The 23252-nt window shown below is 59.5% G+C and overlaps 12 protein-coding genes across 12 annotated transcripts; 6 read left to right on the top strand and 6 right to left on the bottom strand.

The window, feature by feature from the left end:
• Positions 1 to 187: 187 nt before the first annotated feature.
• Positions 188 to 1303, top strand: SPRG_03193 (hypothetical protein). The gene is made up of 2 exons (XM_012341783.1): positions 188 to 279; positions 332 to 1303. Exons 1-2 carry the CDS (start codon positions 267 to 269, stop codon positions 1192 to 1194), a joined length of 876 nt encoding a protein of 291 aa, XP_012197173.1. The 5' UTR covers positions 188 to 266; the 3' UTR covers positions 1195 to 1303.
• Positions 1304 to 1944: 641 nt separating this feature from the next.
• On the bottom strand, positions 1945 to 3050 carry SPRG_03192 (hypothetical protein). Its single transcript, XM_012341782.1, has one exon. The coding sequence runs from the start codon at positions 3010 to 3012 to the stop codon at positions 2026 to 2028; it is 987 nt and encodes a 328-aa protein (XP_012197172.1). The 5' UTR covers positions 3013 to 3050; the 3' UTR covers positions 1945 to 2025.
• A 1000-nt stretch (positions 3051 to 4050) lies between these two features.
• Positions 4051 to 8940, top strand: SPRG_03191 (hypothetical protein; the record flags this gene model as incomplete). Its single annotated transcript, XM_012341781.1, has 11 exons — positions 4051 to 4078; positions 4167 to 4335; positions 4384 to 5336; positions 5384 to 5459; positions 5512 to 5544; positions 5571 to 6046; positions 6094 to 6401; positions 6456 to 6582; positions 6633 to 7753; positions 7804 to 8624; positions 8675 to 8940. The coding sequence occupies exons 1-11, from the start codon at positions 4073 to 4075 to the stop codon at positions 8938 to 8940; spliced, it is 4356 nt and encodes a 1451-aa protein (XP_012197171.1). The 5' UTR covers positions 4051 to 4072.
• A 57-nt stretch (positions 8941 to 8997) lies between these two features.
• On the bottom strand, positions 8998 to 9581 carry SPRG_03190 (hypothetical protein). The gene has a single exon (XM_012341780.1). It carries the CDS (start codon positions 9558 to 9560, stop codon positions 9051 to 9053), a length of 510 nt encoding a protein of 169 aa, XP_012197170.1. The 5' UTR covers positions 9561 to 9581; the 3' UTR covers positions 8998 to 9050.
• A 323-nt stretch (positions 9582 to 9904) lies between these two features.
• Positions 9905 to 11652, top strand: SPRG_03189 (hypothetical protein). The gene is made up of 8 exons (XM_012341779.1): positions 9905 to 10326; positions 10375 to 10537; positions 10587 to 10687; positions 10736 to 10794; positions 10845 to 10939; positions 10990 to 11210; positions 11267 to 11282; positions 11342 to 11652. Exons 1-8 carry the CDS (start codon positions 9925 to 9927, stop codon positions 11539 to 11541), a joined length of 1257 nt encoding a protein of 418 aa, XP_012197169.1. The 5' UTR covers positions 9905 to 9924; the 3' UTR covers positions 11542 to 11652.
• Positions 11498 to 12944, bottom strand: SPRG_03188 (hypothetical protein). The gene is made up of 6 exons (XM_012341778.1): positions 12611 to 12944; positions 12495 to 12560; positions 12205 to 12453; positions 11892 to 12162; positions 11723 to 11851; positions 11498 to 11669 (listed from the first exon to the last, which is right to left on the bottom strand). The coding sequence occupies exons 1-6, from the start codon at positions 12920 to 12922 to the stop codon at positions 11530 to 11532; spliced, it is 1167 nt and encodes a 388-aa protein (XP_012197168.1). The 5' UTR covers positions 12923 to 12944; the 3' UTR covers positions 11498 to 11529.
• Positions 12945 to 13041: 97 nt separating this feature from the next.
• Positions 13042 to 14380, bottom strand: SPRG_03187 (hypothetical protein). Its single transcript, XM_012341777.1, has one exon. It carries the CDS (start codon positions 14372 to 14374, stop codon positions 13079 to 13081), a length of 1296 nt encoding a protein of 431 aa, XP_012197167.1. The 5' UTR covers positions 14375 to 14380; the 3' UTR covers positions 13042 to 13078.
• Positions 14381 to 15055: 675 nt separating this feature from the next.
• On the top strand, positions 15056 to 16897 carry SPRG_03186 (hypothetical protein). The gene is made up of 11 exons (XM_012341776.1): positions 15056 to 15099; positions 15148 to 15201; positions 15246 to 15526; positions 15587 to 15633; positions 15682 to 15775; positions 15823 to 15876; positions 15930 to 16028; positions 16082 to 16338; positions 16387 to 16495; positions 16548 to 16672; positions 16722 to 16897. The coding sequence occupies exons 1-11, from the start codon at positions 15083 to 15085 to the stop codon at positions 16809 to 16811; spliced, it is 1227 nt and encodes a 408-aa protein (XP_012197166.1). The 5' UTR covers positions 15056 to 15082; the 3' UTR covers positions 16812 to 16897.
• Positions 16898 to 17148: 251 nt separating this feature from the next.
• Positions 17149 to 17831, top strand: SPRG_03185 (hypothetical protein; the record flags this gene model as incomplete). The annotated part of the gene is made up of 3 exons (XM_012341775.1): positions 17149 to 17325; positions 17379 to 17634; positions 17683 to 17831. The coding sequence occupies 3 exons, from the start codon at positions 17149 to 17151 to the stop codon at positions 17829 to 17831; spliced, it is 582 nt and encodes a 193-aa protein (XP_012197165.1).
• Positions 17832 to 17853: 22 nt separating this feature from the next.
• On the bottom strand, positions 17854 to 19243 carry SPRG_03184 (hypothetical protein). Its single transcript, XM_012341774.1, has 4 exons — positions 18649 to 19243; positions 18494 to 18597; positions 18213 to 18433; positions 17854 to 18160 (listed from the first exon to the last, which is right to left on the bottom strand). Exons 1-4 carry the CDS (start codon positions 19236 to 19238, stop codon positions 17870 to 17872), a joined length of 1206 nt encoding a protein of 401 aa, XP_012197164.1. The 5' UTR covers positions 19239 to 19243; the 3' UTR covers positions 17854 to 17869.
• Positions 19244 to 19541: 298 nt separating this feature from the next.
• SPRG_03183 (hypothetical protein) lies at positions 19542 to 22030 on the top strand (the record flags this gene model as incomplete). The annotated part of the gene is made up of 2 exons (XM_012341773.1): positions 19542 to 20351; positions 20402 to 22030. 2 exons carry the CDS (start codon positions 19542 to 19544, stop codon positions 22028 to 22030), a joined length of 2439 nt encoding a protein of 812 aa, XP_012197163.1.
• Positions 22031 to 22042: 12 nt separating this feature from the next.
• On the bottom strand, positions 22043 to 23208 carry SPRG_03182 (hypothetical protein; the record flags this gene model as incomplete). Its single annotated transcript, XM_012341772.1, has 8 exons — positions 23093 to 23208; positions 22963 to 23038; positions 22860 to 22916; positions 22747 to 22814; positions 22611 to 22697; positions 22408 to 22563; positions 22199 to 22357; positions 22043 to 22150 (listed from the first exon to the last, which is right to left on the bottom strand). The coding sequence occupies exons 1-8, from the start codon at positions 23165 to 23167 to the stop codon at positions 22043 to 22045; spliced, it is 786 nt and encodes a 261-aa protein (XP_012197162.1). The 5' UTR covers positions 23168 to 23208.
• Positions 23209 to 23252: the final 44 nt, after the last annotated feature.

Here is a 23252-nt window from a genome sequence, read left to right as displayed (position 1 = left end):
GGCGTCGAATCAGGCGCCGCAAGATGCAGCTGCCACGTCATGCACCGTGCCGCCGCTGGACACACACGGCATTTGGTGCATGTCTACGTCGATGCCAAGTTGCGTGCGATTAACGTGCGCCACGCGCCGTGTTACGCGTTATCCGGATGTCTCGTGGACTTGCTCCGAAGCAGGTTCAGTTGAGAATTGGAACCAAAGCGCCCACGTCGCAGCGGCCGAGAGCAACAGCAACAACGACGACGACCACGCGACGCCTCCTCAGTAGCATGCTGGCGCCAGGTACATGGCCTCCACGCTCCTTGGACCGCGCAGCTCAATGCACCTCGTGTAGATTCGCCAGTCGCCTCCCTCGTGCGCGTACAACCACTGTGCCGGCGCGACCGGCACTCGACGACCGAGCTCGTCAAGAAGGCGCAGCAGTTCTCGCCCGTGCTTGCGCGCGGCTTCAGCACCGGCAACGTTGCCATTGTCGACAAGCGCAGCTGGCTCGAAGTCTGCGACCGCAAGCACCGGTACGGCGCCAACCTCCGCGCGTACTACAAGGAATGGAAGCACCGCGATGGCCCGAAGCCCGACTTTTGGGAGTGGCTCAGCGACGAGTCGGTCGAGGTCGAAGGCGTCCCGCGCGCCAAGCTCGAGAAGGAGACCGTGCTCTACTATGACAAGACGGAGCGTCAAAAGTACGCACTCGACATTCGGTATGGACTGCTGCATGCGTCCCGCACCCAAGCGTTGATTGACACAGGCGAGGAGGGCTGGATTTTCGTCCTTCGGGACGGCGTCCTCTATGGCTCTGCCAAGGTCACGAAGCAGACGCCACGCGTCCACCACACGAGCTTTGTGGGTGGCGAGTGCGTCCAGACCGCCGGCATCCTCGTCATTGCCCAGGGTGTGCTCACAACCATTTACCCGCACAGCGGCCACTACCGCCCGTCGGAAAGCGAAGTGCTCCTGCTGCTGCGATTCCTGCATGAGAAAGGCGTCCGCCTCGACGACGTCCGCGTCGACGTCCAGCGGTTCCAGAAGGTGTCGCGGGAGCGCGCGTCGGTCGCCAAGGTCAGCAAGATGGCGAATGCGCACTTTTGGCCTGCGCTCGACGTGCTCCAGTTTCTCGCGGCGAAGGAAAAGGCGTGGGCCGGCACGCTCTTTGATGACATTGAAATCGCGGCCAAGAACCGACCGGGCGCCGTGTGAGCCGCGCGGTCGACGACTATTTACACGCCACGAATCGATGACCTACTACCTATCTAATACTTTAGCTATACCTCGTTTGAAAGGACTTTATGTGAGTGATCTCGGTGCGATACGAGGCGTCGACTGTCGAGAAGCGTTGCCGCAAGGCCTGTAGGAGGTTCAAAATGTGGTCGAGTGCAAGTACAACGCACTGTGCTCGACCCCGTGGGTCGGGCAAGCGTGCGCCGACGACGACACCCTTGCTGGCGAACGAGGCTCGAACGCAAAATGCCTCGACCAGAGTGGTGACAGAAGATGCGAGCTTTCTCTCACGAGCCACGGCATAGGACTGCGCATCGATGCGTGAACAGGCAATCTTGAACCGTCCCGCCGGTTCATGGAGCGATCCCAGTTACATATGTGTGTGCAATGTGCATGTTGTGGCTCGTCATTGTCGTTACGTAGGTACCAAGGGCGTGCTACACAACCTTGCTACTTGTAGGATCAACAGGCTCGTGGACCGTCGGGGTCACGTCGTCGCACACGCGCTGTGAGAGATGTGGACCGATGCGAGCTACTTTATATCGCAGAGATTGCGTCGACCAACGCATCCATAACCCCAAGCAGCGAACCACCACTTTGGTCCGATCGAGTTTGTGGGTTTCCCGCCACGGCCGTGGACGTCGTTCTGACATGCGCGATTCGTACCACGAAGCGTAGGAACCCGTCACAAGAGCGCACAAGAACCACGTGGCGGCTCGCTGCTTCGTGTACGGTCGTCAAGAAACTGCATTGTGATCATGTAAATTGGCGCTAGCAGTCTCAACTACATTGCAACGTTATCCCTTGGTTTTAGCTGCGGAGGCCCTTCTTGACAGCACTGGCCCAGTCATTTCGCACAAACCACGCAATAAGGACCAAGAGCGGAAACAGCAGGACGTCCAACGCCCAGTTGGTGCGCGGCATCATGCCCGACGAGGCAGCGCCAAGAAGACGCACCAAGACGTCACCGCCGTACATGCTGTACGCGCCGTGCTGGAGATCCCGCAAGATCGACGCGGCCACGGCCTCCGGTGTATGCAGCGTGTCGTTGGCTTCAATGGCCTTGCACTCGGCGGGCTTGGTAAGCATTTCCGCAGCATACCCGGGCGTGTTCATCTGACCAGGGTACGCGATGTGCACCGAGACGCCGGAGCCCGCGAGCTCGTTATGGAGACACTCGGCGAGGCCGCGGACCGCGAACTTGCTCGGCGAGTAGGCGGCGTACCCCACGTAGGTGGCTAGCGCCGCGCCCGACGTGATGAAGACAATCGAGCCGCGCTGGCGCGCCCGCATCCCTGGCAAAACCGCATCGACGGTGTTGAGCGTCCCAAAGTAGTTGAGGTCCATCGCCGCCTTGTGCTCGTCGAGCGAGATTTCGTCGATTTTGGCCGTCACGGCCTTGCCCGCGACGGGTAACAGAATCTCGATCGGGCCAAACACGGTCTCAGCCTGGACGACCGCCGACTGCACCGACGCCGCGTCCCGCGTGTCGGACGATTGGTACGCGATGCGGCCGCGGCCCGGCGTTGCGCTCTTTTCTGCCTCGGCGACGACGGCCCGGAGCTTGTCGACGCTGCGCGCCACGATCGTGACGTTGGCGCCGGCGTCGACGAGCTGGAGCGCGAGTGCGCGGCCGAGGCCTTGGCTGCCGCCCGTGATCAAGACATGCTTGCCGGCGTACGACGGGTGGAGCTTGGCCGATGGCAGAAGCGCGAGCACCAGCGCTGCCAGCACGTAGAGCGCGAACGGCGCCGCGAAGACGAGGAAGAGGACCAGGAAGATGGTCGTGTCGGACATGGTGCAATTTCGGGCATGCGTTGTTATTTGGTTCTCGTATACCATACAAAAACGTAATGGGCCGACGTCCAGTCGTGGCACTCGGTGCGCTCTGCACGGGGTTGTCACGGCGGCTGGACACGAGCGCATCTTCGGAGCACTATAATCAAGAGGACATTCAAGGTTCCGGCGGAAGGGGCTGGTAGGCTGGTAGGAGTGCATTGCGGACTGCTTCCGTGTTTACATCGTCGGACTCATTGGCGCGCGCGGCGGCAAGGGCGCGTCGATTTTTCTCAAGGCCCGCCGCTTTGGCCGCTGCATCTTCGGGCGGATGTGTCAAGCTGACACTTGGACAGCGAGGCACAAAGTAGAGGACAGAAGCAACGAGGAAGAGGAGGAGCCAAACGGGCAAGCGGAAAGCGAGCCTGTGGTGACAATAGCCAATGAAGAGGGCTGGACAAAACCAGCCAAGCCCAAGAGCGACAAAGGTGTGTCATCTTCGTGTCGGCTGACGAGCTTCTGGAGGTGCTCTCTTGACAGGATGTACGGTGGGTCGCGTCGTTTCGGTTCAACGACCCTTCTGCGTTGCACAAAGCTTGCCTTTTTCTGCACTTGGCTGGGACATCGCTCCAGTGTTTAGCAACCAGTAGTACGAGAGATGCAGCTTGGTCATGACTCTTTGCCAAACTTTCTGCTATGCTCTTGGCCAAATAGTATGACAGAAAGCGCAGCGGCTTTCGTGGATCATTGCGGACAGCCCAGACCCAGACGCGTTGGATCGGCCGCATAATGGCAACGACGATCGCCTTCTAGACGAGCCCTACTAATGTCATTTAGAGCTTGGGCTCGGGGTCAAGAAGCGACAAGAGACGGCCCCGATATGGATGGATGGATTGGTGCGCGTTCGAATGGATCGGTTCAATTTGGCGCCAACCGTATCCGGTCCTCTTTGTGGGGCCGTCGAAGCGCGCGGTTTTGAAACCGGTCATCCCGTTTGAATTTTGACCAATCACAGCCGCCGATTCTGCCCAGCACCATATTTTCAATTTTGAATCCAAGGGCCGAGGAAGCGACGACCAAGATGGAGGTACACGACCTATCGATGGGCGCGCGACCGCGGAAGCGCTGCCGAGGAAGAGCCCATACTCATGCACATCTTCCTCCATGATGCGTAGAAGAAGCCCAAGGGAAAGGCAAAGGCGAAGAAGGCCGACTCGTCCGAGGACGACTACTCGGGCGCGTCGTCGGGGGACGAAGCTCCGGCCCGGGGCGGCCTCACGGTCGAGCAGATCTACCAGAAGAAGACACAGCTCGAGCACATCCTCTTGCGTCCGGACACGTATGGTACGTCCATCAGATGTAGGCACGGCAATGGCTCATGCAGGCTTGCAGTCGGGTCCATCGAGCCCGTGACGCAGAACATGTGGGTCTTTGACTCGGAAGAGAAGAAAATGGTCAACAAGAAGATCACGATCTGCCCGGGTCTCTACAAGATCTTTGACGAGATCATCGTGAACGCGTGCGACAACAAGCAGCGCGACAAGTCGATGGACGCGTTGAAGGTCACGTTCAACCAGGAGACGGGCGCGATCAGCGTCTGGAACAACGGCAAGGGGATCCCCGTCGTCATGCACAAGGAGCACAACGTCTACGTCCCGGAGCTCATCTTTGGCCACTTGCTCACGGGCAGCAACTTTGACGACAACAAGAAGAAGACGACGGGCGGCCGGAACGGGTACGGCGCCAAGCTCGCCAATATCTTCTCGACCGAGTTTGTGGTCGAGACAGCCAGCAAAGAGGACGGGAAGCGCTACCGCCAAGTGTTTCAGAACAACATGAGCATCAAGGGCGCGCCGACGATCACGTCGTGGTCCAAGAAGGACTTTACGTGCATTACGTTCACGCCCGACTTTGCGCGCTTCCAAATGACGGGCCTCGACGACGACATCATCTCACTCTTCAAGAAGCGCGTGTACGACATTGCGGGCGTCACGGACAAGAGCTTGAGCGTGCATTTGAACGAGGAGAAGATCGACGTCAAGACGTTCCCGCAGTATATTGGCATGTACGATCCGGTCGAAGTCGTCTTTGACAAAGCCGACGAGCGCTGGCAAGTGGGCGTCGGTGTCAGCGACGACGGTTTCCAGCAAGTGAGTTTTGTCAACGGCATTTGTACGACCAAGGGCGGCCAACACGTCAACTACATCGCCGACCAAATCGCTACGAAGCTCAGTGCCACGATCAAGAAGAAAAACAAGGGCGAGGCCGTCAAGCCTGCGCTCATCAAGAACAACATGTGCATCTACGTCAGCGCGCTCATCGACAACCCGGCATTCGACTCGCAGGTACATACGATTTCATACTCGACGACGAGATAGCCATCTCTTGGTAGACCAAAGAGACGCTGACAACGCGCGCGAATGCTTTTGGGTCGACATTTACGCTCAGCGACAAGTTTCTCAAGCAAGGTACGCATTGCCGTGTCCTATGAACACCACTTGATGGACCCTTGTCATGTAGTCGAGAAGACGTCGCTTGTCGAGCGCATTCTGCGTTTGCCAAGTACAAGCAGACGGCAGAGCTCCAGCGCGCGGCCGGCGGCAGCAAGAAGAAGCGCCTCACAGGCATCACGAAGCTCGACGATGCCAACTTTGCCGGCGGCGCCAAGGGCCCTTTGTGCACTTTGATCTTGACAGAAGGGGACTCGGCCAAGGCGCTCGCGATGAGTGGTCTCTCCGTGGTCGGCCGCGACTACTACGGCGTCTTCCCGCTCCGCGGTAAACTGCTTAACGTTCGCGAAGCCGCGCACTCGGTCATCAAGAAGAACGAGGAGGTCTCAAGCATCATCAAAATCTTGGGCCTCGACTACGACAAGCAGTACGAGTCGACCAAGAACCTCCGCTACGGCCGCCTCATGATCATGGCTGATCAAGATCACGATGGCAGCCACATTAAGGGGCTTGTGATCAACTTTATCCACAACTACTGGCCATCGCTTATGGGCATTGAAGACTTTGTGCAAGAGTTCATTACGCCCATCATCAAGGCGACCAAGGTACCTACACTTCTACGCATTGTCCATCGCTGAACAAGCGCATGTAGGGCAACCGCGTTGAGGCCTTTTACACGATGCCAGAGTACGAAAACTGGCGCGAGCGCACCAACAATGGTCGTGGCTGGGACATCAAGTACTATAAGGGTCTCGGAACGAGCACGGCCAAGGAGGCCAAGGAGTACTTCTCGGACCTGAACAAGCACCGGATTGCGTTCAAGTACGACGGCCCGGCGGACGACGATGCAATTGAAATGGCGTTCTCCAAGAAGCGCATTGAGGACCGCAAGGAGTGGTTGCGAGCCTTTGTGCCGGGGACGCACATCGACTACGACGTGCAAAACATGGGCTACGCCGAGTACGGTTGATATGCTGTATCGCGTCCTTCCTGACACCATTTTGTTTGACCTAGCTTCGTCAACAAGGAACTCATCCTGTTCTCGATGGCCGACAACATCCGGTCGATTCCGTCGGTGGTCGACGGCTTCAAGCCCTCGCAGCGCAAGATCCTCTTTTCGTGCTTTAAGCGCAACCTCAAGGTGCAATTTGTGTCCCTTACCAAGAGTACAAATGCAGAGGTTCCGAGTAGAAAGAAATCAAGGTCGCGCAGTTGGCCGGGTACGTCTCGGAGCATTCGGCGTACCACCACGGCGAAGCGAGCTTGCACGGCACGATCATCAATATGGCCCAAGACTTTGTCGGGAGCAACAACCTCCACTTGCTCTCGCCGAACGGTCAGTTTGGTACGCGCCTGAAGGGCGGCAAGGACGCAGCCAGTGCTCGTTACGTCTTTACTAAGTTGGAGACGCTCACGCGCTTGGTTTTCCACCCGCTCGACGACAGCGTGCTCAACTACTTGGAAGAAGAAGGCCTCTCGATCGAGCCCGAGTGGTACATGCCGATTATCCCCATGGCGCTCGTCAACGGCAGTGACGGTATCGGGACGGGCTGGTCGTGCAGCATCCCCAACTACAACCCCGCCGACATCATTGCCAACATCCGTCGCCGCCTACAAGCCGAGCCGATGGAGCCGATGCAGCCGTGGTACCGCGGTTTCACGGGGCCCATCGTTCAGAAGGGCACGAGTGACAACTTTTTGGTCCAAGGTCGCTACGAGGTCGTGAACGAGTCGACGCTCGTCATTAGCGAGCTGCCCGTCAAGACGTGGACGCAGTCCTACAAGAAGAATCTAGAGAAGCAGCTTGAGGCCAGCAAGATCAAGGACTTTAAGGAGAACCACACCGACACGACGGTGCTCTTTACAATCACGATGGAGCCCGCCGCTCTGGCTGCGCTTCAGCAAGACCCGAACGGCATTCTTAAGGAGTTCAAGCTCGAGACGTCAATCGCCACATCAAACATGCACATGTTTGACGCGGCGGGCCAAATTAAGCACTACAAGTCGCCGCTCGAGATCATCGAGGAGTTTTACATGCTCCGCATCGACTTTTACGGTCGCCGCAAGGTCGCAATCCTCAAGAAGCTCGACGTCGAGATCATGGCCCTCTCCAACAAAGTCCGCTTCATCACGGCCGTCATTGATGGCAGCCTCATCGTCAACAACCGCAAGAAGAAGGAGCTTCTCGAGGAGCTCCGTCACTTGAAGTACGACCCGATGCCTAAGAAGAAGGCCATTAAGGCAGCGGGAAACCCCGACCAAGACGACGACGAGGAGGAAGATGACGCTGGTCAAGGGGATGTCTCGGCGGGGTACGATTCCGATTGTGGTGCTTTCGATTATGACGCATGTGTGTATGTAGCGACTATGATTACTTGCTCTCAATGGCGCTTTGGAGCTTGACCGCGGAGCGTGTTGAGAACCTGCGCAACGACCTCTACTCCAAGGAAGCCGAACGCAACACGATCTTTGCGACGCCACTCGAGTCCATGTGGCTTGCGGATCTAGACGCGCTCGAAGCTGGCCTTGCGGGTCACGAGACGGCTCGCCTCGCTCAAGAAGCGGCTGCGCTCAAGCAAGCCAAGAAGGGCGGGGCCACGGTCAAGCGCGCACCGGCAAAGAAGGCGAAGCGCAAGGCCGACGATTCGGACGCCGACGATTCGGGGTCGGACTTTGAAGTGAAGGTGGCCAAGGCAAAGGCGCCACCAAAAAAGAAGGCGGCCACTGCCGCCGGCGACAAGCCCGTCGCCAAGGCGGACAAGCCGGTGAAACCCAAGGCCGAGCCCAAGCCCAAGGCGCCGCCCAAGACCAAAGCGGAACCAAAAGCCAAAGCGGAGTCGAAAGCCAAAGCCATGACGCAGACCACACTTGCCGGCTTTGGCGTGACAGACTCCAAGCCGGTGAAGGAGGAAAAACCGGTCAAGGCCAAGGCAGTCAAGCCGGCGGCGCCCAAGGCCAAGTTGCTGGACAAGAAGCGGAAGAAGGAAGAGTCCAGCGACGATGACGGTGAAGTGCTTTCGCTCTTTGAGCGTCTGCAGCGGCGAAAGGATGCCGAAGCTGCGAAGGCTGCTGCGCCGGCATCAACGACGGCTACGGCGGCGAGTGACGACGACAGCGACGACGATGTAGCCATCGTTGCCAAGCCTGCGGCAACAAAGCCGAAAGCTGCTGCCAAGCCCCGAGGTTCTTTAATTCGTGTCGTATCATCCCATACTCACTTTGACATGATGTAGCTCCTGCGGCCAAGAAGGCAGCCGCGCCTAAGGCCAAGGCAGCCAAACCGGCGGCTAAAAAGTCAAAGAGTGTGCTCGACGACTCGAGCGACGAAGACGGTGACAGCGAAGATGATGTCGAGATGACACCCGTTGCCCCCCGCGCGCGACCGGGCCGCGCCGCGGTCAAGCCCGTCGTCTACAACGTGTCGTCGGCCGAGGACAATGACAACGACGACGATGACGCCGCGAGCGACTTTGACATGGCCGGCGATGACTCGGACTAACTGCATACCTCCATGTGATGCATTTGCTACCTACCTGTCTTGTTGTACTTTGTCGTGGCCGTAGGTAGTCGTACGCATAGATTCATTAGTCGATTTAGATAGTGTATCGTCTAGTAGACGCGCTTGTACTTTTCTTTCCGCTCGGCGCGCTTGACCTGCATCGTGGAGCGCGTCTTGACCTTGCCCGAGTAGTTTTCGCTCTTCTCCTTTTCTTTTTCATTGCGTTGGCGGGCTCGGCGCGACTGGTTGCGGCCCTTGGCCTTGCCACCGGCGACGGCCTTGGGCGTAAAGTACTCGTCGTTCTCGGTCGCAAACGCGCCGACGGCCTGCGACAGCGCCGACTCGATGACCGGTGCGTTCTTCTTTTGTTCCTTGGCCAAAGCGGCTTGGCGCAAATGCATCTCTTCCTGTGCCTTCTCATGCTTGCGCTGCGCGAGGAGGTCCCGCGCCGACGATTTGAGGACGACGTCGCCGTTGGCGTCCGTCTGCAGCTGGAGGTCGAGCGACGTGAACGCGGACAGAATCGTCTTGCGCTCCGAGATGACGCTGTCGCCCGGCGAGCTCGCGGGCGCCAGCGCCCCGGACGCGGCCAAGAACGCGCTCAAGCTGGACATCGACATGCTGCTCACAAGTGCAAACTCAAAATGCGTTCTTCCACTTGTTAGAACGGACGCTGATTGGTGGACAGGTCGAGTCAATGGCCAATCAAAACAGCGGATGCGGGTGCCATTGACTAACCGGACCGATTTGATGCCCGACAGCGACGGCGACGACACCTATGCAGCATATCCGAGCTCCGTAGTCGAGGACATGCCTGGACCCAACTAATGCGAGGGCGCATGTATAGATGCCCCTTCATGGAAGGCACAACCAGGTCGCGTGGAAGGGCCCACGCAAGATTGAGACAGATTCGATAATGTACTAGTCGATGAATCGACTACCGACAAGGTTTAGTCGGTTTTGGTGTCGAAAAGCAGCAGCAGCATGGATCGCGAAGTGACGCCGCAAAAGACGCGCCGAGGCAACGCTGGCGGCCGGGCCAAGGCCAAAGGCGGCGGCCGTGGCTCGGCGCCAACCCCGCGCCCCGCGCCGATGCCAACGCCAACGATCTTGCGGGCCGCACCGCCCCCGGCCGTCGCGACGCTCTTCAACCCAGACCAGCCACGCCAGCAAGTGCATCCGCAAGGCCACCAGAAGCTGTATGAGCCCAACTCGTCGCCGTTCTCGCCGCCAGGACCGCTCTCGCAGCCGGCGCAACGTCCTGGTGTCAGGGCGAAAGCCGACCCCGTGCCACAAATCCATACGGCCAAGACGGTGCTCGCCGCCGAGCAGCAAAACGCGCCAGTCAGCAGCCGCGGCTGGAAGCTAGTCAACGCGCAGCTTCAGGTACACGCATATGCGCCTCCATCGTCGATCTTACGACGACGAACATAGTTTTGTGCAGACCTAGCACAACCTGCGAGCTGGGCCGAGCTCACGCAGTACCAGGTCGTGGGCTGCATTGGGCTGGAGGGCGTCGGCAAGTCGACACTTCTCTCGATGCTGGCAAACCAAAGCCCGTCGACGACGAACGCGTGGTTTCCGATCCAGACCCTGGGTCGTTCCTTCGGTTGTACCTCGCGCAGCACACTCATGTATGGCAGTAGACTGCAAACTTAACGGCAAACACCAAACCAGTGGCATCGACATGTGCATCACGGACGACAATGTGGTGCTCCTCGACTGCCAGCCCTTCTTGAGCAGCTCCGTACGGACGACAAAGTTTCCATCACAAATGGCGACCATCCCTTGGTAGATGCTCCACGAGATGATTCAGAAGCACGAATCGCCCAAGTTCAACGCACTCCCGCTCGAGTACAGCCGTCGTCGCACCCGATATACATACTTGTCTAACCGCCATGTAGCCAGCAGCTCGAAGTCGCTGCACTTCAACTGCTCGTCTTCCTCTTCTCCGTCTGTCACCACGTCCTCGTCGTCTCGGACACGCCGAGGGACCACGGTGCATTATCTTCCGTTTGGACGCAACTGGAACTGTGTCTCTTTTTCTAGACCTCGCAGAGCTCTTGCAATGCGGCGAAGTCCTCAAGCAGCGCGTGCCGAGTATTTCAGGCGAGCTCACCGAGCACTGCGCACAGGCCATTTTCGTTCAGACCAAGACACCACTTCGATATGCCGACTCGGCGCTGGCATGGCTGCAGACAACGCACGGTGCATCTCTCTTTGCGTCCAGCACACCGTCCTTACCCGTCTTTGCCCTCCCTCGTCTCGACGTACGCATCGCCATCGATACCAACATCAAACCGCCGACTCATGTGGCTACCTGTAGGCACCAAGCTTTCCCGGTACGACTACTAGATCTGATAGCTCCTTGGACGTCCGTGGATGACCACGGTGGATGTAGCGGCGTGGGATGCCTTCGCAACGTTCATGCAGCACCTCCCCAAGACGTCACTGACGCAGAAGAAAGGCCACACGCTTCTCTCGTTGAAAGAGTGGGTGCAAAACGCGGCGCGCATTTACGAGAGTTTGCGCAAGTCGAGCTCGATGGGCGACTACAGCCGTTTGCTTCAAAAAGCATCGTCGTCGGCCTCAGGCAAGTGAACTGCAGTGGCAACGGCGCTCGGGCTTCATGCGACTGATGTCGCCCTTGGATGCGCGCAGCTTTTCATGGATCAGCTGCGCGAGCTCGGTCTTGAGCCGGTGGATCTCGCGGACGTGCACCACCGCCTCTAGGCACTCGGTAATAGCACGACACAACGTTATGAAGGTGTTTTGAACGCACCATACGGGACGGCGTGCTTGACCCGCCGCCGAAGCGCCGATGTTTCTTGCGTCATGGCGTCGCGCAGCTGTGCGAGCTTGGCGGCGCAGGCTTTGTGCCACGCGGCATTGATCGCCTTGGCCATCCTTGCTAGCGCCCGCGTGAGTTCAAGTCGTGTGGGGGGAGGTACCGAATGCGTGTGGCGGCACGGATGGTGCGTACTCGGCGCGAAAGGTCGAGAGGATTGAGAGCACTTTGGTGGGTACCCACTGCTTTTCCTCGGTGGCCACGTGAATCGGGGGCGATTCGGGGGATCGCGGGTAGACCTCGCTGAGCTCGTGGACGAGCCGTCCCCACGCAAGGATGTCGTCTTTCTGGGGGGCGCCGCTGCTGGGGGCCACCCCCGGGGGGCCAAAGCTGTCGGGGGCGACAAACGAAGCGTTCTCGAGCGACGTGTAAAACTATTCGCATGTTGATGATGGATGCGTCGAGGCATCGTGTACCTTGAAGTGACCAAACTCTTTGGTATCGATGAGAAGGGCCACGAGGCGCTGGTTGTCGCACACGAGCTGGCCCATCGCCGCGGTCGACGGCGCCTGCACTTGGGCCTCGCGCACCTGCAGTCGGAGCGCAGCGACACTCGTGTCGAGGCGCTCACAGTGCGCTTGCAAGTCCATGTACAGCGTCTCGTAATGGAGCGCAGTTTCGTCTTTGGCGCGCAGCTCCGCGTCGCGCACTTGAAGTTCGCGCTTCTACGCTCGCATCAAACATGCATCACGCGTACACACTGCACCAGCTCGAGCACGAATGTCTCCATTTCACGCTCGGACCACGCTTCGCGTCGTGTCGGCGGCTCAGCCTTGCGACGTGTGAGTCAACCTAGAATGCTACTAGTACGTATGTGCCTACCACCACGGTTTTCAGAGCAGTCGCTTTGGCGTGGCATCCCGCGAGCTCTTGATTCGCGGCGTCCAGACGCTCTGCGAGTTGCGCTTCTCGGGCCTGGCTTGCCTGCAAGAGAAGACGCACGTGGTGGAGTTCGTCACGGAGCGCCGTGGCGTGGAGATGATTTTGTTTGAGCAAACGCATCTCTGCACCAAGCCGGTAGTACTTTTCCTGGACGTCCGAGAGCTCCGAAAGCGTCTGCAGGTGCTCACTCGTCGCGTCGAGGTCTCGCACGCGCGTCACGTCCAAATCGTCGAGACGCAGTGAGCGCTGCATGTCGCGATGATTTGCTTTCACTGTGCAATCGTTTTAAAACTGTCGGTGTACGAGTAGGCCTTCGGGGTCGCACGTACGTTGGTGTTGAACTGCATGTTGTTCATGACACATTGCCAAGTGGTTCAATGACTCACACATTGTGTATTGGTGCTCGAATCACTCTGATGACGGACTCTGCAGTATCGCTACGATACGGTCGGCGGCAATCTGCCCCGAGCTCCAGCAGTTGGTAAAGTTGAAGCCACCGGTGACACCATCCACGTTCAGACACTCGCCGGCGAAGAAGAGACCTGGCATCGTTTTCGCCTCGAGGTCTTTTGTCAGCTGCCGTAGCTCGACGCCGCCGGCCGTCACAAACTCGTCCTTGAACGTCGTCTTGCCGGTTGTCACCATCGTGCACGCCGCGACGTTGGACGCAATCGTCGCCGTCATCTCCTTCGAGACGTTGGCCCACGTCACATCGGCCTCGAGCGCCAAGCGGGCCCAGAGCCGCTGTGCCAATAGCGGTTTGTTGGTGTCATCCACAAACGGACATGTAGACGCGACCTTGCGCGTTGGATGCCGCGTCCGCTGGTCGGCCAAGAAGAGACGCGCTTCGTGCGGCGAGAAGCGCCCGCCGGTCCAGTCGACGCAGAACGGTAGCTTGTAGTCGGCTGCGTGCATCGCCAGCGCTGCAAAGGCGCTCTGGCGCAAGATCGCGGGCCCGCTCAAGCCAAAGTGAGTGATGAGAGTCGGGCCGTAGACAGGCGGTAGCTTCTTGAGAGTCGGGAGCGAGATCATGGTTTCATCAACTGAAATGCCTGCGAGATCGCGGATGCGTGGATCGTTGGTCTTGAAGGTAAAGAGGGATGGGACGGGCGGCGCAACCGCGAGCTGCAATGGCGGCGCCTGGAGGAGGTCCCAGAACGGCACCGAGGACCCCGTCGCAATGACAACGCAGCGGGCGTGGAGGTCGAGGATGGTGTCGTCGGCCTTGGCCCGGGCTGCGATCGCAAAGGTTGCGTCATCACAATTATGATTGCGTGAAAGCGAGATGACTTTGGTGCGCCGGTGGATCTCAACGCCGGCGGCCGCATCCAACAAGACGTTGACGATCGTCGCGCTCGAGTCGGTGGTCGGGAAGACTCGCCCGTCGGCCTCGGTCTTGAGCGCGACACCGTGCTTCTCGAACCATTGATGCGACTCTTCAATGCCAAAGCGACTGAGGTTGCCAAGGAGATGCTTCCCGCCCCGCGGGTACTGCGCGGCGACCTCGCGCAGGTGGGCAAACTTGTGCCGGGCGTGCGTGACGTTGCAGCGGCCACCGCCCGAGAGACGCACCTTCTTGAGCAGCTCCTTCTGCGCTTCCAAGAGAACGACGCGCGCCGATGGCAGCTGCTTGGTGATCGCTTGCGCGCAAAAGACGCCGGCGGGACCGCCACCGACAACGACCACGTCGACGACCTTGACCATCGAAATTGCACTCTGCCACCATGCGGCGATGCCATTGGCTAGAAAGAACCAATCACATGGCCTCCTTTGACCGGGACACCAACACGGCCAGATCCTTGTTGTCTTGTTTGCCGATGTTTCAACTTCGTGTACAGTAGTAGCCACGTCCCAACTCAATACAGTAAATGGCAGCTCAATTGTCCCCACCTCGTTCCATGTTGAGCGCTGCCTCGTGCCACGCAGACTGTCCCTTTATTATCCCGTTGAGCGTCTCGTCGCGAAGCGGGCTGTTGCCTCGAGGGCAGCCACAACAGCCGCATTGACGACTGGTATCGCAGGCTGGTCGACAACGCAGTCTATTCTGCGCTCGCGCCTTCAGACACACAGACAGGCGCCATAGTCATCGCCGCCCGGGTGTCGCCGTCTCGATCCTCCCGGATGTCAAAAAGTCTTGAAAATGACAATATTCTCCATCAAGTCGAGCAGCACAGTGCGGTGACATCGACCATGGATGGTGGTGGCATGTATTGACGTCATGTTGGTTTAAGTTTCGTCCGAGACAGCGCTAGCAAGTGCGTCCAAGCAAGGGAAAGCAGACGTGAAGCCCAAGAACCTCGCATAATAAATACTATGTATTTGGTATCGAGGGTATCAAATGTCAGAGACTCGATGTTGTCGGCAGATTTTGCAATCCAAAGTCTTCGTCAATTCCTATCATCGGCCTCGACGATGCTACGCTCGACGTGGTAGACAGCCTGCCCCGCTTCTGCCATGACCTCATGCATGCTGCGTAGCAAGGCGATCTCGACGCGTGTGCTGGCGCGCGCGCCGACGTCCTACCTCCGAAGGTATATCTTCCGCGATCGGCGACGATGCCCATGCGAGTGCGTAGCTCCATGGCGGCTGCGGCGCTCTTGACGGCGGGTACCGCCATGACGGCGCTTAGCGAAGAGGCGCCGGCCGAAGCGCCCAAGAAGAAGTCCAAGACGCGCTGGCACACGCGCCAGAAGTACGAGGACGGCGACAAGCAAGCGCAGCTCATGAACGAGAGCTTGACGCGCTACAAGCAGGACCTCGCGGCCTTTGACAGCATCGAGACGCGCTTTGACGTTTTCGCCAAGGCCGTCAACAAGGACAAGAAGGACGGCTGGCAAAAGGTCATGACCTTTACCGGTACACATCCCTCATTGACTGCTCTTGGCCCAGCAGCGACGAGCCCATGATGACCTGTAGACTTCGTGCACTCGTTGGTGCTGCCACGCTTCCGCACGGCCGAGCCGGTCTCTTGAAATAGCCACTCTGCGTCTCATGCATCGCTCTCTCTATAGCCGTCGACGGCCTCGTACACATGCGAGTTTACGGGCGATGTGAACGGACTCATTTCGTACGAGGAGTGCCATCTCCTCGTGCATTTGCTCCAGAGTATGTCGATGTCCATGCCATGCATCCATATATCGCCTTTGCGCTAGTCCCCGTTGAACACTTTGATGTGGCCTTTCACATGTTTGACCTCGATGGCAACGGTACGCCATGGAATTGGCTGGTCCATATCTTGATTTGCTCGCATCTTGCGTAGGGACGGTCGACAAGGCCGAGTTTCTCGAAGTGCTCTCGAGTGTCCTCAACAACATCAAGGACACGCGCACGGATCCGTCCAAGCCCACGGAAGTCCACGGTAGTCGACACTCTATATGTCCAAGGAGGCTCATCGACGGACTCGTGCTCTAGTCGAAGCGTCGTTTCGGCTGCTGCAGCACTTTTTCGGCAAGCATGGCAAGAAGAAGATCACGGCCAAAGAGTTCATTGCGGTCATTACGTCGCTCAAGGAACACCTCTTGCGCGCCGAGTTTGACTTGTATGCGGCCGAGCGCAACGGCGTCAAGTCGATCTCGGTCCACGACTTTGCCGTCACGCTCATCTCGTGCCTGGACCCAAAGCACCTCCCGAGCCTCCTCCCGCGCCTCCAGCTCTTGGCCGCGAGCGATGTAGTCTATCAACTTGATACTTTTACCATCCGGTTGATACATGTGTAGGAGCGCGTGAGCTGGCACGAGTTCGTGCTCTTTCACAGCGTGATCCAGAACCACCTCGAAGGCATCAAGCTCGCGTTTGAGCTGCGTCCGGAAGATGAAGTCAACGAAGGTAGCGTCGTGGATATGACGGCGGCGCGTCATGGCACACAAACATGCGGTAGAGGACTTCATCAAGGCCGCGTACATTGTGAGCGGCGTGCGCTTGCCCGAGCACATCATGGCCATGGTCTTCCGCATCTTTGACGCCAACGGCAATGGCACGCTCGACGAAGACGAGCTCCTCAAGGTATGTACAGCATCGTCGCCACGTCCTCATCCACATGTGCGCATGCTAGATCCTCGCGACGCGCAACCAAGCGGCGCTGCACAAGACGGCGCCGCTCTCGCGCCCGGCCAAGTTTTGGGCCTGCCTCCACGACGCCTAAGCAGCCTCTCGATGCTAGCCTTGCTATTACGAACCAGTGTGTGGTCAGCGCGTGATAGTGGCAGAGCTAATCCCTACGTTCGCCAGCGTACACTTGCTTGGAGGGCTCGGAGTGGTTGCATGCATGCAGCGCCATGAGTGCGCACGCGGTGTCTTCATCGGTGTTGTCTGGCCAGACCAAGGAGCCAGACCAAGGAGCTTATTGGCCCTTGCTTATTGCCAGTCGCCTGTGGTAATATGCTATGGCACGTCGATCTTCCCGCAGTGGTGTTTATCCGGATGATACCACCTGGTTTGGATCTGCAGGTAGCATTTCCGCAAAGATATCATCGGTCATCATGCAACGCGGCTTCTTTGAGGAGCTGCGGAAGCTGCGCGCGCTGGACCTTAGCAACCACTGCGTTACGGTCGACGTCGTCAAGAGCCTCGTGCGAGCGCTGCAGCATCAGACGCTACTCTGCCGGCCGCGGCGCGCCGACGCCATCGATGTCGGGCTCTTCCTGCGCCAGTTTGTGGTACACTCTAATGCGTCTTCTGTTCCACCGCATGCAACGTTCGATGCGTGTAGCCGGTCCTCCTCCGCCTCCTCTCGACGCGAAGGCAAGTGCAGACTGTAGTGCTGACGTGGGTTGTGAGCCTCAACCACATCTTTGGCAAGCAACACCTGCGCGACGTCTCGACGGCCCTCGTCGCTGGCATGCTCGCACAGCCGCGTCCGATCCGCCGGTCGTTCGTCATGAAGACGCTCATCCACTCAACGCGCTTTGACTGCAGCGTCTTTGCCATCGCGATCGAGGCCACGTCGTCGGCCACGAGTGTAGAATGTACGTGACGCGCCCTCCATTTCGCGAGGATCCCACGACTTGCTGTAGTGCGCGCCGAGTGCCATAGCTACGTCACACAGATCCTCGAGCACTGGCCTCTTGAGGACAAGGCGCTTGCGATCGAGACGGACGATCAAGACCGCCACGCGCTCGACACGGCGCTGCTGCAGCGCCTCCTTCGGGCACTGTCGTGCTAGCCATTTGGATAGTCGTCGCGGCCAACAATCCATTTAACTTATCGAGATGGCGGGCGTTGCAGGATCGCAATGACGTCCAAGATCGTCGCCACGAACGCGTCCGAGTTGAAGAGGAGGCCGCTCACATGGCCCGCCGTGACGTGGCGAAACGTGGCGGCAGGCCAGCGCTCTCGGAGGAGTTGCCACTGGTCGTCGTTGCGGCCAATGTACTGGTCTTCGGTGGCTTGCGAAAACACGACGGCATCTTCCCGGCGCGGTGCGGGAAAGTTCTCAATGTTGGTCAGCGCCAAGAAGGCGCTCAATCGTTGCTTGACGTGGGCGACTTCGTCCTACATGCAAAAGATTCCATCCGACTTGTACGAGCTAGTAGCAGCGTAGTACCGAGTAGGCAGTCGCGTAGTCGGAGACGTGGCCCGAGAGCAAGTGGTCGATCATCGCGAGCTCTTTCTGCTGCGAGAGCGACTGCCAATTGCAAGAGAGCGCGAGGAGGCCGCGCGTAAAGGCCGGGATCGCGGATGGTGGTGCGACCCATGACGCGGCGCCCACGTCGCCAGGGTACAAGGCTGCGGTCATGGCTGCGTGCAGGCCGCCCATGCTGCCGCCTACCATGTACATATAGTTTCGCGTACGTAGAATCCATGCAAGAGGAATAGGTTCACTACCGGCAACAACGAGCTGCTCAAAGTGGAACTGCGATTGAAAATGCTTCAAGAGCGACTTGGCTTCCTCGATCGTCGTCAGGCCCAGGATCGGGAGGTCGCTTACACTAGCAGCTCCACAACGTCAACACGAGAGATGGAGAGAGAGAGTATCGTACTGCCGCAATTTGGAGCCTTTTTGATTCGACGGCCGGCGCCGGCCGTAAAAAGCGCCTTCCAAAACGAGCGTCGCGACGCCGGCGCGGGCAAGCGGCTCGGCGACGCTGAGCCGTCGATGCGTGCAGCCGTGCTCCCCCGTGCCTGGCAGTAGCACCACAAGCGCTCGCTTGCTGCCGTCCATACGTAGCGGATTATCGCTACTTGCAGCCATTTCGGGCGGCAGGATCAGTTCAAAGTACGCCGTGTGGCAGATGGGCGGCAGCAAGATGGTGTGGTCCCGCAGCGTCGTGCGAAACGAGCCTTGCAGAATCAATGGCGCGTTGCGCCGTAGGCGTCGCATCGGCGTCAGCTGCAGGTCGACGATCGGTGCGACGGCAAACTTCTCGTCGGTCGCCAGCCGCTGCGAGAGCAGGGAGGGCACGTGGAGGTCGCCCCAGCCGTCGCTGAAGAAGCCCTGCGGGAAGAGCAGCGGGTGGTGCGTAAGCTTGGCAGTAACGTGGTCGAGTACGCGGTGGTGCGTCGTTGTCACCTTATCGAGCACCCGCGCCGGTCGGCGCAGCGAGCTCAGGAGCTGCCATGGGTGCCACATTGCCGCGTTTTGAAAATGGCGGCGACATCGTCACGCAGACTATTTTGGGACGCGAAGATAGTGTAAGAATGCGTGACGCGGTGCTCTGGACGAGCGAATACTAGGCACCATGTCGAGAAGGTGCCTCTCAACGATCAACATGACGCACTCGATATGTGTGTGCGATGAAAGGCTTGCTTGGTGCTGGCATGGATGATGTTTGATGGAGCTTCCTCCGCGGGCCGTGACGATCCTTAAATAGTGTGCAGCCGTATTAACACTATTGCCACCACCGTCATCAAGACCGCATTGTTGGCAATCATCATGGCCAAGCAGCGGCGCCGGAAGCGAGGCCGGGCCCCCGGGACGAGCCCGACGCCGACAGAATGCCCCGTCGGTGACGGCGCTCCCTGCGCGGCTGGAAGCTCATCGGTGGAGGGCTCGACGACGACCAACGCCGGCTTTCTGGAGCGCTGTGCGCAAGGCGACATGCGTCTCTTGCCTCTCGGTGCTGCCTCTGCCTCGCTCGAGGCGCTGCGCGACCGCGATGGCAACAATGGCCTCCTTCTCGCGGCTTTCCACGGACACCTCTCGCTTCTCCAAGGTCTGCACGCCAGCGGCTTCAACTTGCACGTCATCAACGACGGCGGCGACAACGCACTGCACCTTGCGGCGTTCCAAGGCCACCACGACGTCGTGGCCTGGCTGGAGCAGCACGGCGTCGAGATCTCGGTCGACGACGCCGTCGTGGAAGGCGATCTCGACGGGTGGGGCCGCGCCGCGACATCCTCCATGTACTTGGACCTTGTCCGCGCGGGTGACGTCGCGAGCCTCGACGCACTCGTCACCAACGTCGGCGCCCATAGTTTTCCGTGGGCCGCCCGCGGCGACCATCACATGAGTGCTCTCGGCCTCGCCGCCGAAGCCAACCAGCCCGCGATGCTTTCGTACTTGGCGACTACCGGCGGGCTGCGCCTCGACGACCATGTCAACAACCGCCGCGACACGTGTCTGCATATCGCAGCCATGCATGGCCACCTCGATCTCCTTCGCTGTGTAGCGCCACAGGTGGATATGGAAGCGAGGAACGCGCAGCGATGGACGCCCATGGACACGGCGTGTCTGTACGGCCAGGTACTCGACGCCTTCAGACAGCACGGCGACGACTCTTCTCCACCGTGTAGGCGTCGATCGTCGACTACTTCTTGGCTCATACCGGCGTCGTCGTATCGGTGGCACACCTCGCACTCGCACTCGAAGGCGGCGCCGCGTCGACACGCATGCTGGACGATCTTCTCCAGCGGGCACCTCAGCTCGTGCAGGCCCGGCATGGCTCGGCGCAAGAGACGCTGCTGCACATTGCAGTGTCATTACGTCAGCGCGAAGCCTGCAACCTGTTGCTGCAAAAAGGCGCCGACGTCGGCGCTGTCGACGGCAGCGGCTGGACGCCGTGGCATGTGGTCCTACACACGCAGTGGGCAGCGGGTGTCGCCCTCTTGCTGCCGCCGAGCCGGTCGACCGCAGCAACGTGGCTCCCGTTTGCCGTACAGCACGCGTCCACGGCGATGCTACTGGAGATGTACGACCGCCTCGCGTCGCCCCAAGCGCTCTACCAAGCGGCCGTCGACAGTCGGCGCAACGATGTGGTCATCGCGATCGACGCTCGCCACGAAGCACAGGCCAATGCGATGCTGTCGCAGCTCGTCGCATGTACGGTGACGCGCTCGACCGCGCCACTGCCGAGTGCGATCCCGACGCCTGTCGCCAGCGAATCGACCGACCAACCGACGTCCGAGACGACAGAAGACGACGACGACGACGACGATAGGAACCTTTCGCCAGCACTCAAAGCATCACCCCTGCAGGTGCATGAGATGCTGGCCATTGGTCTGGCGCGAGGCCACCACGACGAGTGGGGCGATGTGCTGGTTCAGATGCTCTCGCCGCGCGAAGCAGCTGCGGTCCGGCGCTATCACCAGCAACTACTGCGCCTTCGCAGCCGCCCGGCGTCGCTTCTACGGTACCTCGGGTCCGTCGACGGTGCGACGGACAATGCCGACACGGCACTGCTCTTCGAGTCGCCTGCAAGTATGACGCAATCCGCGACGGACGGTCGCACGTTTGCCGGGGTTGTCGACGCTGTCGTCTTCTTGCACGAACACGGCCAAGCCCACGGCGCCATCACATCGCACTGCATCTTTCTCGAGGCGGGTGCTTCCTCCAAGCTGTACGTTGCGCCGGTCGGTGCGCTTCCAGCACCATCGCGCCCACCGCCCGAGCTCCATGAGAACGCCGACATGGACGCCTTCGCCGCTGATGTCTTCAGCCTCGGCCAGGCACTCGCGTTGCTCGCGCCGACACCCCTGAGCGCTGAGTGTGTCGACCTCCTCGATGCCATGACGGCGCTCGATCCAGATGCTCGCCCCCGGATCGACGAGGTCCGGCGCCACCCGTGGTTTTGGTCGATCGACGACAAGCTCGCTTACCTCGAACGGGTCGCCAACCAAGTTTCGCTGACGGCGTTCCCGCCATGTGTCTACCGGTGGCAGACGCGGTTGCCACCTGCGGTCGCCAGTACCCTCGCGAGCCACCGAGTGTACAGTGACACGCTGCCCGACCTCGTGCGCTGGGTGCGCAACATGAAGCAACACAGCCGCGAGCACGCGCCGGGTGTGTGGACCGCGCTCGGTCAAGGCCGCGCCTACGACGCTGCGACCCACCGTGGCCAGATGCGCTGCCTCGGTGATTTCGTCACTCGGGCATTTCCAGATCTGATCTGTCGACTCTGGCGCACGCTGGGCGAGGTCGCGTAAGAACGAACACTCTTATTTACGCTGCGACTTGTGTTTTTGGGCGTACGCCTGGACCTCGTCCGTGCACCACCACGTCCAGAACTCGCCAAACGAGATTTTCTGGTTGGCCGACGTGTCGAGCTAGATAAAAACTCGAGTTGCATATGCACGAGGGGTGGTTGTACGTACCTGGGCAAAAGCCTCCTTGACTTCGTCCGGCGACAGCGCGGGGAACGTTCCGAGCTCGACCGAGAGCGCAGCGAACTCGGCCGTATCAATTTCACCCGAGTGGTCCCGATCAAAGGTCGCAAACGCCTTGAGCAGCGCGTCGCGTTCGTGGTTTTCCGTCTACGTCACGGGTTCGATCCTCGCCGTCGACCGAGTTTTCTTTTTTTTACCGTGCGCTCGACGAGCTGTTGTGCATACGCATTGACATCGCGCACGTGGCGCAGCTTCTCGAGTTTCTTGAGGAGCTCGCTGGCCGCCGACGCATCCCCAAGCTCTTCAAAACACCGACACGACGCGGTCCACGCCGCCTCGGCGCGGCTAAAGTCCTACAACAAACACGTTGAAATACAAGGGCAACCTCGACTCGAGTTACGGTGGCGTGAAAATAGATGGTGCCCCGTTCGCGGAGCACATTGCCATGCCCTCGCTTGCACTCGTCTGACCGCACCGTGCGGATTTCCTACGCCACGTCACTTTCGCACATCGTTTGAAACTTTTCAAAGCATCACGTTGTAGGCGTCGTCGGCCGTCGAGAGCAGTTCGTCGACTTCGGCCATGGCGGCCACTCGCTTCGCAGCTACACGAGGTATCGCACGCGTGGAATTGAAATGTCGACGCGTACGGTCGGCGGCAAAGGCAGAGAGAAGTCGCTTCACAGATGCCAACGCCACAACGCAGTCTACCAGTTGCGTGAACCTAGGATGGCGTCGTCGGTCATATCGTACTGGCCTCGTGTAGCCGGGCATCGTCGATGGCAATGTCACGGTAGTGGGGACTGATCCGAACGAGCTTTTGGAGCAACTAACCGATTGCGTGATCTCGAGGACGTCCCAAAATCATGATGACGACGCGTACCTGGCTTTTCTCAATCGCAATGTGCAGCGACCGACTCGCCTCTTCGAGTTGCTGGCGCTCGAGGGTGCTGCTCATGTCGATGCCGCTTCACGCTCCGCTGATGTCGTATCTGCGCCGTTACAAAACATCGAAATTTGACGACGAACAACCTGAGAGTGTG

This window comes from Saprolegnia parasitica (assembly GCF_000151545.1).
Source record: "Saprolegnia parasitica CBS 223.65 unplaced genomic scaffold supercont2.8, whole genome shotgun sequence".
NCBI classification, from domain to species: Eukaryota; Oomycota; class Saprolegniomycetes; order Saprolegniales; family Saprolegniaceae; genus Saprolegnia; species Saprolegnia parasitica.
This window is presented reverse-complemented; position numbering and strand designations above follow the sequence as displayed.

Coding starts and splice junctions, on each gene's coding strand:
- SPRG_03192 (XM_012341782.1), bottom strand. CDS start 3,012: ATGTCCGACACGACCATCTTCCTGGTCCTCTTCCTCGTCTTCGCGGCG.
- SPRG_03190 (XM_012341780.1), bottom strand. CDS start 9,560: ATGTCGATGTCCAGCTTGAGCGCGTTCTTGGCCGCGTCCGGGGCGCTG.
- SPRG_03189 (XM_012341779.1), top strand. CDS start 9,925: ATGGATCGCGAAGTGACGCCGCAAAAGACGCGCCGAGGCAACGCTGGC. Junction 10,538..10,586: donor GTTTCCGATCCAGACCCTGG/GTCGTTCCTTCG, acceptor GTATGGCAGTAG/ACTGCAAACTTAACGGCAAA. Junction 10,688..10,735: donor AGCCCTTCTTGAGCAGCTCC/GTACGGACGACA, acceptor ATCCCTTGGTAG/ATGCTCCACGAGATGATTCA.
- SPRG_03188 (XM_012341778.1), bottom strand. CDS start 12,922: ATGCAGCGCTCACTGCGTCTCGACGATTTGGACGTGACGCGCGTGCGA. Junction 12,561..12,610: donor CTGCTCTGAAAACCGTGGTG/GTAGGCACATAC, acceptor ACACGTCGCAAG/GCTGAGCCGCCGACACGACG. Junction 11,852..11,891: donor CGTGCCGCCACACGCATTCG/GTACCTCCCCCC, acceptor CGCGGGCGCTAG/CAAGGATGGCCAAGGCGATC.
- SPRG_03187 (XM_012341777.1), bottom strand. CDS start 14,374: ATGGTCAAGGTCGTCGACGTGGTCGTTGTCGGTGGCGGTCCCGCCGGC.
- SPRG_03186 (XM_012341776.1), top strand. Junction 15,634..15,681: donor GCTTCCGCACGGCCGAGCCG/GTCTCTTGAAAT, acceptor CTCTCTCTATAG/CCGTCGACGGCCTCGTACAC. Junction 16,496..16,547: donor GGAAGATGAAGTCAACGAAG/GTAGCGTCGTGG, acceptor AACATGCGGTAG/AGGACTTCATCAAGGCCGCG.
- SPRG_03184 (XM_012341774.1), bottom strand. CDS start 19,238: ATGTGGCACCCATGGCAGCTCCTGAGCTCGCTGCGCCGACCGGCGCGG. Junction 18,598..18,648: donor AAAGGCTCCAAATTGCGGCA/GTACGATACTCT, acceptor TGGAGCTGCTAG/TGTAAGCGACCTCCCGATCC. Junction 18,434..18,493: donor TGAGCAGCTCGTTGTTGCCG/GTAGTGAACCTA, acceptor TGTACATGGTAG/GCGGCAGCATGGGCGGCCTG.